This window comes from Caretta caretta, chromosome 15 (genome assembly GCF_965140235.1).
Source record: "Caretta caretta isolate rCarCar2 chromosome 15, rCarCar1.hap1, whole genome shotgun sequence".
Classification (NCBI taxonomy): domain Eukaryota; kingdom Metazoa; phylum Chordata; order Testudines; family Cheloniidae; genus Caretta; species Caretta caretta.
The window spans coordinates 12,947,855-12,963,758 of record NC_134220.1 but is presented as its reverse complement, the minus strand read 5'-3'; the positions used below and the strand labels follow the sequence as shown (position 1 = coordinate 12,963,758).

The window sequence follows — 15,904 nt, the reverse complement described above, 5'->3', positions numbered from 1 at the left end:
TTTGATCCACTCCATCTATCTTTTACATCTTTGGCTGGCAGCAGACGGTGCAGAAGGACTGCATGCCATCCACATCTCATGGCTGCCTGGCAGAAGATGATGCAATAGGACTGCTAGCAATCCATATCGCTTGCCTGCTCACCATAAGACGGTTCAATAGGACTGACTGCAGGACTAAAGAGAATGACCTGGTCAAGTCACTCCAAATTTAGTTCCTGCGCCCATGTCTGTCCAGGCGCTCCTGGCCAACGTGGCCAGGAGCACCTCGGACACGACGATGACGGCTACCAGTCGTACTGTACCATCTGCTGCCACAAGGCAAGGGGTTGCTGCTACTGTGTAGCAATGCCGTACCACGTCTGCCAGCACCCAGGAGACATAGGGTGACGGTTACCTGAGCGGGCTCCATGCTTGCCGTGGTATGGCATCTGCACAGGTAACTCAGGAAAAAAGGTGCGAAATGATTGTCTGCCCTTGCTTTCACGGAGGGAGGGAGGGAACGGGGGCCTGACGATATGTTCCCAGAACCACCCGCGACAATGTTTTAGCCCCATCAGAGTGCTCCATTGTGACTGCTCTGGACAGCACTCTCAACTCAGATGCACGATTGTTTGCCGTTGCTCTGATGCAGGGAGGGGCGACTGAGGACACGGCTTACAGGGTTGGCTTCAGGGAGCTAAAATCAACAAAGGGGGTGGCTTTACATCAAGGAGTATTTCAGGCAGGACTTCACGGAGGGTTCCAATAAGAAATGGTGCACCTAAGTTATTGTTCTTATTGGAACAAGGAGGTTAGTCTGGCCTCTGATTCATACATGGCTAGATTTACCTCGCTGCACCTTTTCTGTGAGTGACTGCAGTGTGACCTAGAGGAATGAGTCCCCTAGACAGGAGAGGGGAGGAAGCAAATGAGTCCAAAACAAATCTGGTCTATTTCTTGTTTTGATCCACTCCATCTATCTTTTACATCTTTGGCTGGCAGCAGATGGTGCAGAAGGACTGCAAGCCATCCACATCTCATGGCTGCTCTGCAGAAGACGGTGCAATACGACTGCTAGCCATCCTCATCTCTTGCCTGCCTGGCAGAAGATGGTGCAATATGACTGCTAGCAATCCGTATCGCCTGCCTGCTCACCATAAGACGGTTCAATAGGACTGACTGCAGAACTAAAGAGAATGACCTGGTCAGGTCACTCTAAATTTAGTCCCTGTGCCCATGTCTGTCCAGGCGCTCCCGGCCGACGTGGCCAGGAGCACCTCAGACACGACGATGACGGCTACCAGTCGTATTGCACCGTCTGCTGCCAGAAGGCAATGGGTTGCTGCTACTGTGTAGCAATGCCGTACCGCGTCTGCCAGCACCCAGGAGACATACGGTGATGGTTACCTGAGCGGGCTCCATGCTTGCCGTGGTATGGCGTCTGCACAGGTAACTCAGGAAAAAAGGAGCGAAACGATTGTCTGCCCTTACTTTCACGGAGGGAGGGAGGGAACGGGGGCCTGACGATATGTACCCAGAACCACCTGCGACAATGTTTTAGCCCCATCAGGCATTGGGATCTCAACCCAGAATTTCAATGGGCTGCGGAGACTGCGGGAACTCTGGGTTAGCTACCCACAGTGCAACGCTCCAGAAGTCAACTCTAGCCTCGGTACTGTGGAAGCACTCTGCCGAGTTAATGCACTTCATGCACTTAGAGCATTCTCTGTGGGGACACACACACTCGAATATATAAAACCGATTTCTAAAAAACCGACTTCTATAAATTCGACCTTATTCTGTAGTGTAGACATACCCTAAAGAACATTACCTATTGCCCTCTGGAGTCCTTCCCACTTCTTATCCACCCCCTGGATCACCAGAGCAGGGTTGCCTTTCTCATAAAACAGATGGTTTCCGAGAGAGGCAAACTGAAAAGCTGCCATCTGAAAAGAGACTCATTAAGAAAGAAAGAATTTTCATGGAGACTAGATTAGCATGTCAGTGATATATTTGTATCTCAGTTAAAATTACACTGAGCTTGCCAGAGTTCTTAGTCCAAAATACTGCTGCTGGAAGGAGCAAGGAAAGTATTTCCAACACTCAGACCAGCTGCCTTTGTGACTAGCATGAGCTGATGTTGGCTCCCCCAGAACCCGCACCTTCTCTGTAGTGCCTCCTAGAGGTTGGGATTGGAACAGCTACCACTGCGTGTCGTGTGTGAGCTCCCCATATTCAGCATTCTTACACAATTCCCTATAGTCTTTAAGCTCCTTCCTAGCCAGTTGCTCCTGCACCATTCCCTGTAGAGTCTTCTTTTGGGAGAGGTTTGGACAGGAGTAGCTGTGAGCTTCCCCACAACCCATTCAATGTTGAGACAGTTGTTGGAAAACCCCAACACTGAAGTACACATGCATGGATAACCTCCTTCAATGTCTTCTCAAAAACAAAACAAACCCACTAACAAGATGAGTCCTTTATCAGGGACGTGACATCTTGTTCAGGTAATTATGTGGAGTAGAACTCCTCAGCAAAGAGGTTATAGACTCCAAGGTGTAGGAATGAACTACATGCTGTCCTACAATGGAAAATATGATAAATATTTACCACCAGGATGTATTCATAGACGAGGTGTTCTATTCTTATCAGTTTTAATAACACTTGGCAATTATATATCACTTTGCATTCTCAAAGACCTTCACAAACATCAGCTAATTAATCTTTACAGCGCCCATGTGAAGGAAAATTTACTGTGAGAAGTCAAGGATTGGATGGTCTTGGATCCTGCACTCTTTTGAGCCAGCACGTATCTTCTTCAGGGTACTGCAGAGCTGGGGTCTGAAGAGACTCTTCCATAGGAACATGGGAATTGTCATTCCAGGTAAGACCACTGGTCCAAATCTTCCAGTATCCTGTCTCTACCAGTGCTCAGTACTAGATATTTTAGAAGAAAGTGGAAGACATCCCATAACAGGTAAGTTTGGAATAACTTGCCCATAGGGGAAATTTCTTCCCAATTCCATCAGTTAGTGGTTGTTTAGCCCACTTAAAACAGAATGGCTTATATTTCTCGAAAGTTATTGTACCCTAGCTAATGTAACTGTGGATGTTCTCATTATCCATAGAGATGTCTATTTTCTGTTTGGTAAGCAATTTCCAAATTGACACATCTTAAAAAGTTTGAGAGAAGGATGGTACAGAATTCCAAAAAGAGGAATGATACATGAGTAAAAGATTTTTAAAGTTATTGTACCCATTTGATTAATTAGCAATTCTGTTAATGACTGCAGTGAAAATTAAGAGGTAAATATTTGTGGTGGAAATGGCCCACCTTGATTATCATACACATTGTAAGGAGAGTGATCACTTTAGATAAGCTATTACCAACAGGAGAGTGGGTTTTTTTGGGGGTGGGGGGTGGGGGGGGAAGAAAACCTGGATTTGTGCTGGAAATGGGTCACCTTGATTATCATACACATTGTAAGGAGAGTGATCACTTTAGATAAGCTATTACCAGCAGGAGAGTGGGGTGGGGGGAGAGAAAACCTTTTGTAGTGATAATCACCCATTTTTTCATGGTTTGTGTGTATAAAAACGTCTTCTATATTTTCCACAGTATGCATCTGATGAAGTGAGCTGTAGCTCACGAAAGCTTATGCTCAAATAAATTGGTTAGTCTCTAAGGTGCCACAAGTACTCCTTTTCTTTTTGCAAATACAGACTAACACGGCTGTTACTCTGAAACCTGTTGTGGTCAATGGGAACTACTCATGGAAGAAGTTAAGCACATACATGTTTGCAGGATCAGTGTATAAGTAAGGATCCTGGGGCTTAGCCCAAAGATGTAGTCCCGGGAGATTGCATGATACAGGGTCCATATTGTTTCATCTACCTCTGCTTGGAGGTTTGCAGCTGGCATGTGCAGAGAATTAGGCTTTGTCTATACTGGAACTTTGTTGGAAAAACTTTTGTCCTCCCAGGGTGTTAAAAAAACACACACCCCAAACGACAAAAGTTTTACCAACGAAAAACGCTGGTGTGAACAGCCCTTTGTCGGCAGCTGCTGCTGCTCTTTGGGGGTGGAAGTTTTTTGTCGGCAGGAAAGCTCTCTCCTGCTGACAAACAGCAGCTACACTTCATGCCTTTTAGTGGCACGGCTGTAGCGGCAAAGCTGTGTTGCTAAAAGGTGGGTAGTGTAGACAAAGCCTCTGAAAGCAGGGAAGTGTTGTGAAAGGTTGGAGATTTTCCACTAGAAATGCTCCAGGAGTAAATGGGTTAATAGTTTTCATCTCAACTTTCAAAGCAATCTTTGGAGTGTTCTGCCAAAAAAAGCAATTTATGCTCATAAAAGAGAGGAAAAAGTCTTTTACTGAGATCTGTGTGCGTAAGAGTGTTCTGCACACACATTTCTTAACAGACATATCAAGGCACTTAACAGACTGTTTCTGTCAAAGCCACTGTGGGGCAGTCAATGAGCCGGTTAATGCAAGCTCCCTCCTATAGCTCTCACTGCCCCAGAGCAAGACAAGACAAGAGTCTCAGCCAGACGCGAGTCTTTGCGAACAACAGGACTGAAATCCTCTCTCTCTGCTGCACTGGGGAAGGTCAGGATAGCCATGTCTAAAAGGAAGATCTGCTGTCTTGTGCTGCTGGTCCTAGGGCTCCTGGCTATTGCAGTTTCTGTCATTGTAATCCTGGCGCTGCCCAAGTGTGCTCCTGGAAGTTATCTGCATGCTGCTGTAGCAGCTGACACTGAAATCTGTTCAGACATTGGCAGGTATGTGCGTGGACTTTTCTGTTTGGAACTTGTGTATGTAGTGCAAGCTATAGAGCCAGAGTGAAAGACAGGTAGATGATACTAGAGATTATAGTTAAAACCAGCACTTCCCAGTGACTGAGCAGGAGGAACTGGGTCTTACCCTCTCCCCTAATCCTCAGTCTGAAGAGTTATGTCAGATACCTGAGCACAAGCTCCTGATCATAGGTCAAGTCAAGTTCATTCCTGGTGTAGGAGTTCTGAAGTCAGACATGCTTAGCCGTACATACCAGTAGGATATTCCTTTTCCTTCTCTCACATCTAAGTTTGGCTGCTCTGCAGACCTGTCTGTTTCCTTAGGGTGCAGATAATGACTGTCACTCGTATTCGAGTGTGACTACAACTGGAACCCACAAGGCAGCTCTTAAGGAGAAGCAGGCAGTAGATTAATCTCTCTTCACTGGGCAGTAATCTCTGTGCAGCAAGACTTTAGAAACAAACTGAGAGACGGTGAAGAGGAGAACATAAGGGGGAGAAGTGGTGTTAGGCTGCAAGGAAAGATGAGCACCTACGCTTGTGGGCAGCACTGCCCAGGCTGGTCAAAATGTCCTTTATATCCATAAAAAAGGAAGCATGGGGAAATTATTTCACTTAATTATCTTAATGCTGAAGAAATAAAGGCAGCTCTCCAGATCCCTTGTGTGGAGAGCTGGGGAACTTCGGATAGATCTTTATAGAAACAGGTATGACTGAGTTTCCCCTCTCACTTTGTATTTTTATGCCTGGGTGTGAAGGGATTAATTTATTTCTGGAAACAAGACAGGCAATGCAGTGATTGGGGCAGGAGAGGGGCAACGTCACATAAGCATGAATGAACTATCAAGAACTGTCAACCTGTAGAAGCTAATGAATCATAGATTCCTCAGACTATTGTATCAACTTTGTGTTGTGTGTATCTGTGTGGACTTGAGGAGGAGGGGCAGGAGATGCAGGATTTTCCTGCAAGAACTAAGGGTGGGGAATTAAAGCAAATCCCTAGGCAAGTAAACAAGTCTGGAGAGGCAACACCCTTCTGGGGAAAATGGCATCTCCTGGTTTGTGCGTATTGAAGAAGACTACCAAAGAACGGAGAACTCTCTAATGTGACCAGCCTGTCATAAGGGGGTGTCACTCTCCTTGGATCCAAGAACTCATGACACTGTGTGGGACAGACCCTGACATAGGGTATGAAGGACTTTGGACCCCACCAAGGTCTCCACATTGAAGGGGGGGTGACACCTGCTAGGGGTGACAGGTATGCATGTAATCTGTGGCTGTCAGGATATGTTCTCTCAGTGAATTGTAGGAAGAATTGCTGACTAAATCTCTGGTGTGGAGGGAAAGGTGGGTTCCTTCCTTGAGTAAGGTGATGGCTAGAGGTCTGAGACTTGAGTAGGATGCCCTCAAGGAGGCCATGAAGGGGATAGAGGTGCAGCTAGCTTTGGAATTTGAGACACCTGGCTCAGCAAGTAGCCGTATCAGTAGGAGGTGAGGGCTCAGTGCCTCATGTGATTGGACCCTGACCCATGACTCAAGCCACTTATGACAGCAGCAACATTTCAAAGGCTTCATTTTCTCTTACCTGCACTGAGTGTTATGCTAGCAGCCAGCTCTGACTCACGTTTATTGCCACTATGGCCAGTCAGGGAGCATTGCTTTGCTATTGGAATAAGGATGGCCCAATGTTAGGGAGCTACATGGGTGGCTTGGGAGAGTGGGATTCAACACCCTGCTTCAGCACAGACTTTCTGGGTGATCTTGGGCAAGTCTCTCACTGTACCTCAGTTCTCCCTCCATGCCTCACAGGGGTGCGGTGAGGGTAAATCCATTAACGATCATGAGGTGCTCAGGTACTATGGTGATGGGGGCCAGAGAGGTTCCTGAGACAGACGGATTCAAGGACAGGTCTCTAGCTAGCCTCATCCAAACCTCACTTAGAATAGAATAGGATCATAGGACTGGAAGGGACCTCGAGAGGTCATCTAGTCCAGTCCCCTACACTCATGGCAGGACTAAGTATTATCTACACCATCCCTGACAGGTGTTTGTCTAAACTGCTCTTAAAAATCTCCAATGATGGAGATTCCACAACCTCCCTAGGCAATTTATTCCGGGTGCTTAACCACTCTGACAATTAGGAAGTTTTTCGTAATGTCCAGTCTAAACCTCCCTTGCTACAATTTAAGCCCATTGCTTCTTGTCCTATCCTCAGAGGTTAAGAAGAACAATTTTTCTCCCTCCTACTTGTAACAACCTTTTATGTACTTGTAAACCCCTCTCAGTCTTCTCTTCTCCAGACTAAACACACCCAATATTTTCAGTCTTATAGGTCATGTTTTCTAGACCTTTAATCATTTTTGTTGTTCTTCTCTGGACTTTTTCCAGTTTGTCCACATCTTTTCTGAAATGTGGCTCCCAGAACTGGACACAATATTCCAGTTGAGACTTAATCAGCATGGAGTAGAGCGGAAGAATTACTTCTTGTGCCTTGCTTATAATACATCCCAGAATGATGTTTGTTTTATTGTAACCGTGTTACACTGTCGACTCATATTTAGCTTGTGCTCCACTATGATCCCCGGATCCCTTTGCATAGTACTCCTTCCTAGGCAGTCATTTCCAATTTTGTATATGTGCACCTGATTGTCCCTTCCTAAGTGGAGTATTTTCCACACCTCTTTGTTTTCTGTCCAGCATTTCAGACTGGACAATAAAGAAAACCCTCTTGGTGGTGGTGTTTCTGAGTCCATGCTTCAGGAAAGTCTCCAGGGGCAGGGCTATTGCATTGCTGGGGCACATGCTTGAAAGCCACGGGAAAACGAATGAGGTATCCAACTCAGCTAACATGGGGATTTTCCTATTCAGATGCCAATGCTGTGGTGGGGACTGTTGTATACAGGTATCAGTCTGCTCTTCTCCTCCCTCCAGGCTTTCTCCCACAGTCACCTCACAGTCACCTCAGCTGCTCCCAGGGCTTCAGCCACTGCCTTTATGTTGGTGACTGGGAAATCTACCTCACTACACCATACTCCCTGCTTCTGCCCATTTCCCACACATTCAGCTCCCTCTCTGACCTCTGACACAACTGTGGATCTTTCCTTTCCTCCAAAACCTTCCCCTCTCTCTGGTTCCTCTTTTCATCAGCAACTGGACCACCCTCCCTGTCACATAGTATGATCCTTGAGCAGGGGTGAAAGTAATAATAAATTCTTACCGGTACGGGGGCCAGTGCGTCGGGCGGAAGGGGCGGGGCTGGGGGGGGTCAGCCTCCCCCAGCCAGCCCATCCGCGCTGCCTGGCCCCTGCCACCCGGGGCTCCGACGGCGATTTAAAAGGGCCCGGGCTCTGGCTGCTGCCGCAGCAGCAGGAGCTGCTGGGAGCCCCGGGCCCTTTTAAATCGCCGGCCCTGGGGCAGCTGCCCTTTTCCCCTGCCCCCTTCCCCCCGCCAGTCAGTGGCCTGCGGCGCGGAAAGGGGCAACGATGTTAAAGTGCTGCGGCAGCGCTTTAACATCATTGCCCCTTTTGGCTCACCCGTTGGCAGCCCTGCCAGTAGGGTCCCTACCGGCAGAGCTGCCAACGGGGGGGGAAGGGGCAGCAACGTTAAAGCACGGCCACGGCAGTTAATGCCTTTGCCGCGGCAGCGCATTAACATGGGCTGCATACGGGCTAGTACCGGCTTCTTACCGGTACGCCGTGCCGGCCCGTACTGGCTCACTGTCACCCCTGTCCTTGAGCCTCATCCTGCTCCTAGCATCTAGCTTCTCACCAAATCCCCTTGCCACTTCCTCTATAGCATCTCTGAAACCTGCCCTCTCCTCCTGGCTCACACTTTTGTGTCCGAGCTGCCATCGCCTCTTCCCCGCCGTCCCACACAGAGCTCCCTTCAGCCCATGTCGCTTTGACACTATCCAGTTTTTTATCCCTGGATTTCTCTTTCAGTACTGAATGAAAGTGACTCAAGTGATTACAAAGGCTAAATCCCTAAAGTAGAAGCAGCTCTCCTGAACCCTGACCTAGTTATTTCCAGATTTTGAAACTTTGCTGGTTTTTATTCTTCAATCAAAATATATTTTTAATAAAATATCTGCCACATGCTTTACAATGAGCATCCATTAATGAATGGAGATGAGATTCCTGTGGCATTACATACTGCAGCATCTGTCAAGCTTCCTGAGTGTTTGATTAATAGTGTTTGATAGCCAGGCCCCATCCAATTCCAATTAAACTCAAAGGAAAGATTCCATTGACTTCAAGAGGAGTTGAAGTGGGCCCCTTATAATAGGAAAAGCTGTTCCCTGCTGTCCTGAGGACATAGCCCTTTGGGCACTGTTCTTTCCCCCTCTAGTGAAGTGTTTGTCTGTAACTTCACCAGTGAGTGAAGCTAGGAGGATGCTCTTAGGAAAGTCTGTCTTCTTCACTGACCTGCCCCCCGTATTTGAACCTCGGCAGCAGTATAACTCAGTGATTTGAGGAAGCTGACTCAGACCTCCAGGGTTCTACTCCAGGTGCTTCAACTAACCTGTGGTTGGCAACTTGCAACCTCTCTGTGCCTCAGTTTCCCCATTTATGGTGATAATAATTCCATCTTGTGGATGTTTTTGAGGCTTGGGTCACTATAATGTTTCTAAAGCCCTTTATATCCTTTAGAGAAAGAAGCTGTACATATGGGAAGTCTCACTATCCTTACTGGCATCACTCACAGATTCTGTGCTAGGTTTATTGTTACTAACTCAGTGGCTAAGAGAAAGCATCTCTGGCTTCTGGGTGATAGAAGGATTTCCAGTGCTGAAAGACAACTAGGTCCTTTGTGGTATAATGGTATGCTTATGGAGGATGGAGAGAGGGAAAGGACTATTATATTATTGAGTCTCTTCCTGCTAATCCAGTCTACAGACCCTGGACAGAGAGCATCTGTAGTAGATTGAGCAAGAAACCTGAGTGTACCTAAACTTTTCCTTTGTGGGAGCCATAGATGTTTGAAATCCACAGATGTGAATTTTGTGGCCTCAGTCCAGCTCCAACAATGGGGTCTCTTTCCCGCTTGGCCCACAAAGAGTACAGATGGAGAAGTATCTAAACATGAACCCTGAGGAATCTGTTTATCCTTAGCATTCTGCACGGAGGTGTATTCAGACCAGGTACTATCCCCCACACATGCCCTGAATCTCCCAGTCACAGTGCATCCTTTCCCTTCACTGCATTTTTAGGTCATTATAAACCCCTGTGTGAGCATTAGAAGAGGCTTTTCCTCCCAAGCAGACAAAGGACTATGTATTCCCATCCCTACCTGCCTCCATCCACCTTCTGGTGGGGCTGCCTGCTCAGAGCTCTGGGCAGAAACCCACCCGCCCCAACCATCACCACTGCAGTGTGCTGTTTTGCCTGCTATTGTTTCTGAAACTGAAAGTGGGGGCATGAGCCAGCAACAGGGGGTGACAGAGGATTTTGGAAAGATAGACCACAGAAGAAGAGTTTGTTCCTAGCAGAGGAAAGGTAGGGCCAGTTGGGAATCACTGCAGCCGGGAATCCTCTCTTGACTTGACCTTCCCTCCCAGCAGCCATCAATCTTGCAACCTCCCCAGTACATACTAAGGAGAATACTGGAAACTAGTCTCTTTTGAAACAGCATCCCCCAAGAGATTTGCTAGTTTCCTTGTGGCTAAGCCCCTAAAGGATGGGGGAGCTGGGAAGGCCAAACGTTTTACAACCAAGTGATATTCACATTAATATGAAACCCAGTTCATAAGCCAAGGATACCCTACAAAAGTCATTTGCAGTTTTGAAGACCTCCGGTGTTTCTTGTTAATCTTTCTCTGCATCCCGAGGGATCTCCTCCTAGTTTAAGAATTATCAGCTTGGCCACTAAACATTCCATAGAAACGGCTGTTTCCTTTACTCCTGATAAGCCATCTGAGTCAGCCAAGTCAAGGGCTGGTATCATCTCAGGCCCAAGCTTGCATGAAGAAGAAGAAATATTTCCCAAGAGTGTTTAATGCCTTTACATTTCCAGAATTTACCCAATAGCAGCAGAGATCCTTCTTTTATCATCCCAGAATGAAATCACAGCCCCCATGAAGTCAAGAACTGAACGGACTTTGACTTCAGTGGGGCCAGAGTTTAACCCCCTGGTATCTGAGAGTTGTGCTGTCTCTATGTTTAGCTGCTACTACTGCAGGAGTTGTTTGTTAACTGGCTTTAGGCAGGAGGCTCTAGAAGCTTTATAGCCTCCTGCATCATAACTAGGCCTGATTGTTTGACGTGGCAAAAAATGGGAAAACTTACAATTTTAGTAAAAATAGAAAAGGGGGAAAAAAAGTCACAGGGAGGGGGCAGGGACGGTAGCGAAAGCAGCAGCAGCATGTCTCCTGTCATCTCAGTGTGAGGTAGAAATGGATAAGCAGGACAGATGTGCAGAGCAGTGTGATACTGCAGAGACTGGAGAGCTGCTGTGAGGCCAGCAGGCTCGCCCTGCCTAGCAGCAGCAAAGCCTACATATCTAAACACTTCGTTTTTAATTACAGGTGTTCACGTTTAATCCTTGGCTCCTTAAAATTGGTCATTATCTGCCCAGACCTTTTTTAGCCTGTGCTTGAACCTCAGCCTGTCTATGTGGAGGCTTATGTCCAATGTTTCACCTGACCTCCGTGCACACAATTAGCCTCTGATGCAGAATGATATTGCTTCCTCTGCTGTGCACCATACAAGTCCTTGCAGGTGTAAAACCAGCTGATGGGAGAGGTTACAAATGCAGCCATGGCTTCAGCAGGGATGCCTGGCTTCACCTCCCCACTGTTGGGAAAATTGCAGCAGTTCGGGGGGAAGGGCCTTGGTGGCCGTTCGGATCCCATGAAAGTAAAACAGATAACTGGGACACTGCTGAGAATTTTTTTTTTTTTAATGCAATTACACAGAGCCTTAAGCCAGGTTGTAAGACCCCTGCTGGGAGCAACCATTTGGCATTGTGAGGAAGAGGCTGGCTTGATTTTTTGTTTGTGATTGTTCTCCACTGTGGTCTCCTGAATCCACCATAAGAAATCCCTCTGGATTCCTCTGCAAGAGCTTCTCTGGCTGGGGCTGCTTTAACAGACTGGAATGAAATGTGGGCGTGGAGTGGAGCCAGGCTCTTATTTACTCTCCTTTGCTGCTCCCCCCTGAAGGGATTGTTAAACTCTAAACAGTCTCTCCCTGGTAATAGACCTTTGCTCCTCAGTTGCTGCTCTTGCTGCTGAGAACCCTCCAAGGGTCAATGCTCACTGTCTGGTGCTGCTGAGAATAGACTGGAGACCTGATATTAGTGATGCTGCTTCGAAGCTCTGGATGGTGCCTGTCCTTTGAATTCTGCTGCCTTCCTTGCAAACTGATGCTACAAGTCCAATTGCAGAGAGAAATGTGTAACTGGGCAGGAGTCTAGTGTCTTGGGGCATGTGTAGGGCATCTACGAGAGATGGTGGGAATTGCAGCCTATGATGGAAATCCAGGATCAGTGGAACCACAAAACTTACCCTAGTTACAGGAAAGGTTCCTTTAAAAGAGCTGTGTTTGCCAAGTGTCTCAACCCTCACAGTCATAAATCAGTAACAGAACAGGATATTGGCAGTTGCCAAGGTATGAAAAGGTTCCTAAAATTCAAACCAAGCCATCTAATACTATGATTTCATCAGATGCAATACTCACAAGCTAGTCTGGGTTTGTACTTGGATGGGAGACCTAAGGAAAACCCCAGATGCTGCAAGAAATGGTGTTGGTGATACAGTATGGGACAACCTGAATGAGGGAGGCAACCTAGTGACAGAGGATGTGGCAAAAGCTAATTGTACTCAATGCTTTTTTTGCCTCTGTCGTCACAAACAAGGTCAGCTCCCAGACTACTGCACTGGGCAGCACAGCATGGGGAGGAGGTGACCAGCCCTCTGTGGAGAAAGAAGTGGTTCGGGACTATTTAGAAAAGCTGGACGAGCACAAGTCCATGGGGCCGGATGCGCTGCATCCGAGAGTGCTAAAGGAGTTGGCAGATATGATTGCAGAGCCATTGGCCATTATCTTTGAAAACTCATGGTGATCCGGGGAAGTCCCGGACGACTGGAAAAAGGTTAATGTAGTGCTCATCTTTAAAAAAGGGAAGAAGGAGGATCCTGGGAAGTACAGGCCAGTCAGCCTAACCTCAGTCCCTGGAAAAATCATGGAGCAGGTCCTCAAGGAATCAATTCTGAAGCACTTAGAGGAGAGGAAAGTGATCAGGAACAGTCAGCATGGATTCACCAAGGGCAAGTCATGCCTGACTAATCTAATTGTCTTCTATGACGAGATAACTGGCTCTGTGAATGAGGGGAAAAGTGGTGGACATGTTGTTCCTTGACTTTAGCAAAGCTTTTGACACGGTCTCCCACAGTATTCTTGCCAGCAAGTTAAAGAAGTATGGGCTGGATGAATGGACTATAAGGTAGATAGAAAGTTGGCTAGATTGTCGGGCTCAACGGGTAGTGATCACTGGCTCCATGTCTAGTTGGCAGCCGGTATCAAGTGGAGTGCCCCAAGGGTCAGTCCTGGGGCCGGTTTTGTTCAATATCTTCATAAATGATCTGGAGGATGGTGTGGATTGCACCCTCAGCAAGTTTGCAGATGACACTAAACTGGGAGGAGAGGTATATATGCTGGAGGGTAGGGATAGGATACAGAGGGCCCTAGACAAATTAGAGGATTGGGCCAAAAGAAATCTGATGAGGTTCAACAAGGACAAGTGCAGAGTCCTGTACTTAGGACAGAAGAATCACATGCACCGCTACAGACTAGGGACTGAATGGCTCGGCAGCAGTTCTGCAGAAAAGGACCTAGGGGTTACAGTGGACGAGAAGCTGGATATGAGTCAACAGTATGCCCTTGTTGCCAAGAAGGCCAATGGCATTTTGGGATGTATAGGTAGGGGCATTGCCAGCAGATCAAGGAACGTGATCGTTCTCCTCTATTCGACATTGGTGAGGCCTCATCTGGAGTACTGTGTCCAGTTTTGGGCCCCACACTACAAGAAGGATGTGGAAAAATTGGAAAGAGTCCAGCTGAGGGCAACAAAAATGATTAGGGGACTGGAACACATGAGTTATGAGGAGAGGCTGAGGGAACTGGGATTGTTTAGTCTGCGGAAGAGAAGAATGAGGGGGGATTTGATAGCTGCTTTCAGCTATCTGAAAGGGGGTTCCAAAGGGGATGTATCTAGACTGTTCTCAATGGTAGCAGATGACAGAACGAGGAGTAATGGTCTCAAGTTGCAGTGCGGGAGGTTTAGGTTGGATATTAGGAAAAACTTTTTCACTAGGAGGGTGGTGAAACACTAGAATGCGTTACCTAGGGAGGTGGTGGAATCTCCTTCCTTAGATATTTTTAAGGTCAGGCTTGACAAAGCCTTGGCTGGGATGATTTAGTTGGGGATTGGTCCTGCTTTGAGCAGGGGGTTGGACTAGATGACCTCCTGAGGTCCCTTCCAATCCTGATATTCTATGATTCTATGAACCTTCCCTCTATATCAGCCCAGTGCCCTTATACAGTGTTGAGAGAGAGGGGCATTGAGCTTCTTGAAATGTCACCTTTCTGTTGAGAAATAGTAAGAAGTGCTATGTGCTTTTGGAGAGATGCTGTATTTGATCACAGAGATGGTTGCATTTTCAGAATGGGTAAAGTCACTATTACATATGTTTTCATCAGTCAGTAAAAAGAGTACGTAAAGCATTAGGAGTCATTAAACACTGCATATTTTCATGGTCATCTAGTGTAGGTTTCATAACATGGTTAATGTGTGTTAACAAAACAATGGATTAAAAATTAAAACGTGCTCTACTTTGACAGGAAGATTCATGATCCTCTTGCAGATTGTTAAAAGGAATCGCTTCCTACTTAGTTCTGACAACGTTATTATTATTTGTATTATTGTAGCACCTAGAACCTCCAGTCCTAGTGCTACGTGGTGTAGAGACATGAAAAAGAAGACAGTTCCTACCCCAGAGAGCTCACAACATGTGAGATACGATGCAACAGACAGATGTTTGGGGTGGGTTGGAAGGATGAAGCAACATATAAAATGAATAGCTTTTAGCAGAAACTACAGCTCATCATTTGCCTAACCAATGGCAGACAAGATTCCACCTGTTCCCCCTCTCCCTCTGCTGCCACACCCCAGGTTAGTGAGGTACATTCATCAGCATTGGCCTGGATTGTGAATTACTTATTCCAGTTAATAAGCATGAGTAGTGACTTTTCATGAGTCAAGAGTGGACTTCTCATGAGTTCTAACTAGACTTCAGTGGGATCCACAAGATGAGTCTTTGATATCAGGAACAGCCTGACTATTTAATGTACAATTATTATTTATTTTCATTCTTAGGCCTGTCTCCGGGCACCTCCCATTGACCTCAGTTGGAATCACATTTTAAAGCATTGAATTTGCCTGAGTTTTATTAACTTGTGTCAAGTTGTGTTAGAGAGAGTGCATTACTATACACTGAAGTCTAACCATTTTGTATATGTGGCATTTCTATAAAGCCCTAGAAGTGTTTGTAGTAATTAAATAGTGTTTTATCACACAGTGTTGCTGTTGTTAAGTAAATGTTGCTTTTTTTGGGAATTTAAAAGCTTTAAGCAGCAGACTGAGGCCCTTGGGAGCATGTGTGTGACTTATAGACTCCAACTTGCTGACAGAGTTGTGACCGTGGTCCCAGGGGAGCCATACTGAGATTACTTAATTAGGGCAAACTGCAAAGAATGGGGCAGACAATCCTCAAAGTTGGTGGTCATTCCAGTACTTAGATCCACCAAGCTAGCCTCAAAACAGCTTCTGCAATACCATACTGGTTACCCAGAAACCAAAACACAGCTCCCTTAAAGCAACCCAGCAGTAGGTCTCCATCCAGACACCCAAGTCAACTATGATGAAAATTACTGAAAATCTTATTCACCATACAAGAAAGTTCTACCAATCCCAAAGGATCAGACACATTACCTCCCAGGTTAATGAATATTTCAGATCTTACCCAAATACACACTTACAGCCAATTCTTATTAACTAAACTAAAATTTATTTAAAAAGAAAAGAGAGAGAGTATTGCTTAAAAGATCAGTATGCGTACAGACATGAGTGCAGTTC

The 15,904-nt window shown here is 46.4% G+C and overlaps 1 protein-coding gene across 4 annotated transcripts in view; it reads left to right on the top strand.

Annotated features, from left to right (window-relative positions):
* Window positions 1–2,716: 2,716 nt before the first annotated feature.
* GGT5 (gamma-glutamyltransferase 5) overlaps window positions 2,717–15,904 on the top strand; it is a 43,358-nt gene continuing 30,170 nt past the window's right edge. For 2 of the 4 annotated variants that reach the window (XM_048821803.2, XM_048821799.2), the window contains exon 1: window positions 4,405–4,756. In XM_048821803.2, coding sequence (XP_048677760.2) covers window positions 4,596–4,756 — 161 coding nt within the window. In that variant the 5' untranslated portion in view covers window positions 4,405–4,595. Of the gene's footprint in view, window positions 2,861–4,404; window positions 4,757–5,300; window positions 5,479–15,904 lie in introns of those variants that run through there. The other 2 variants (XM_048821801.2, XM_048821802.2) reach the window with 2 other exon arrangements.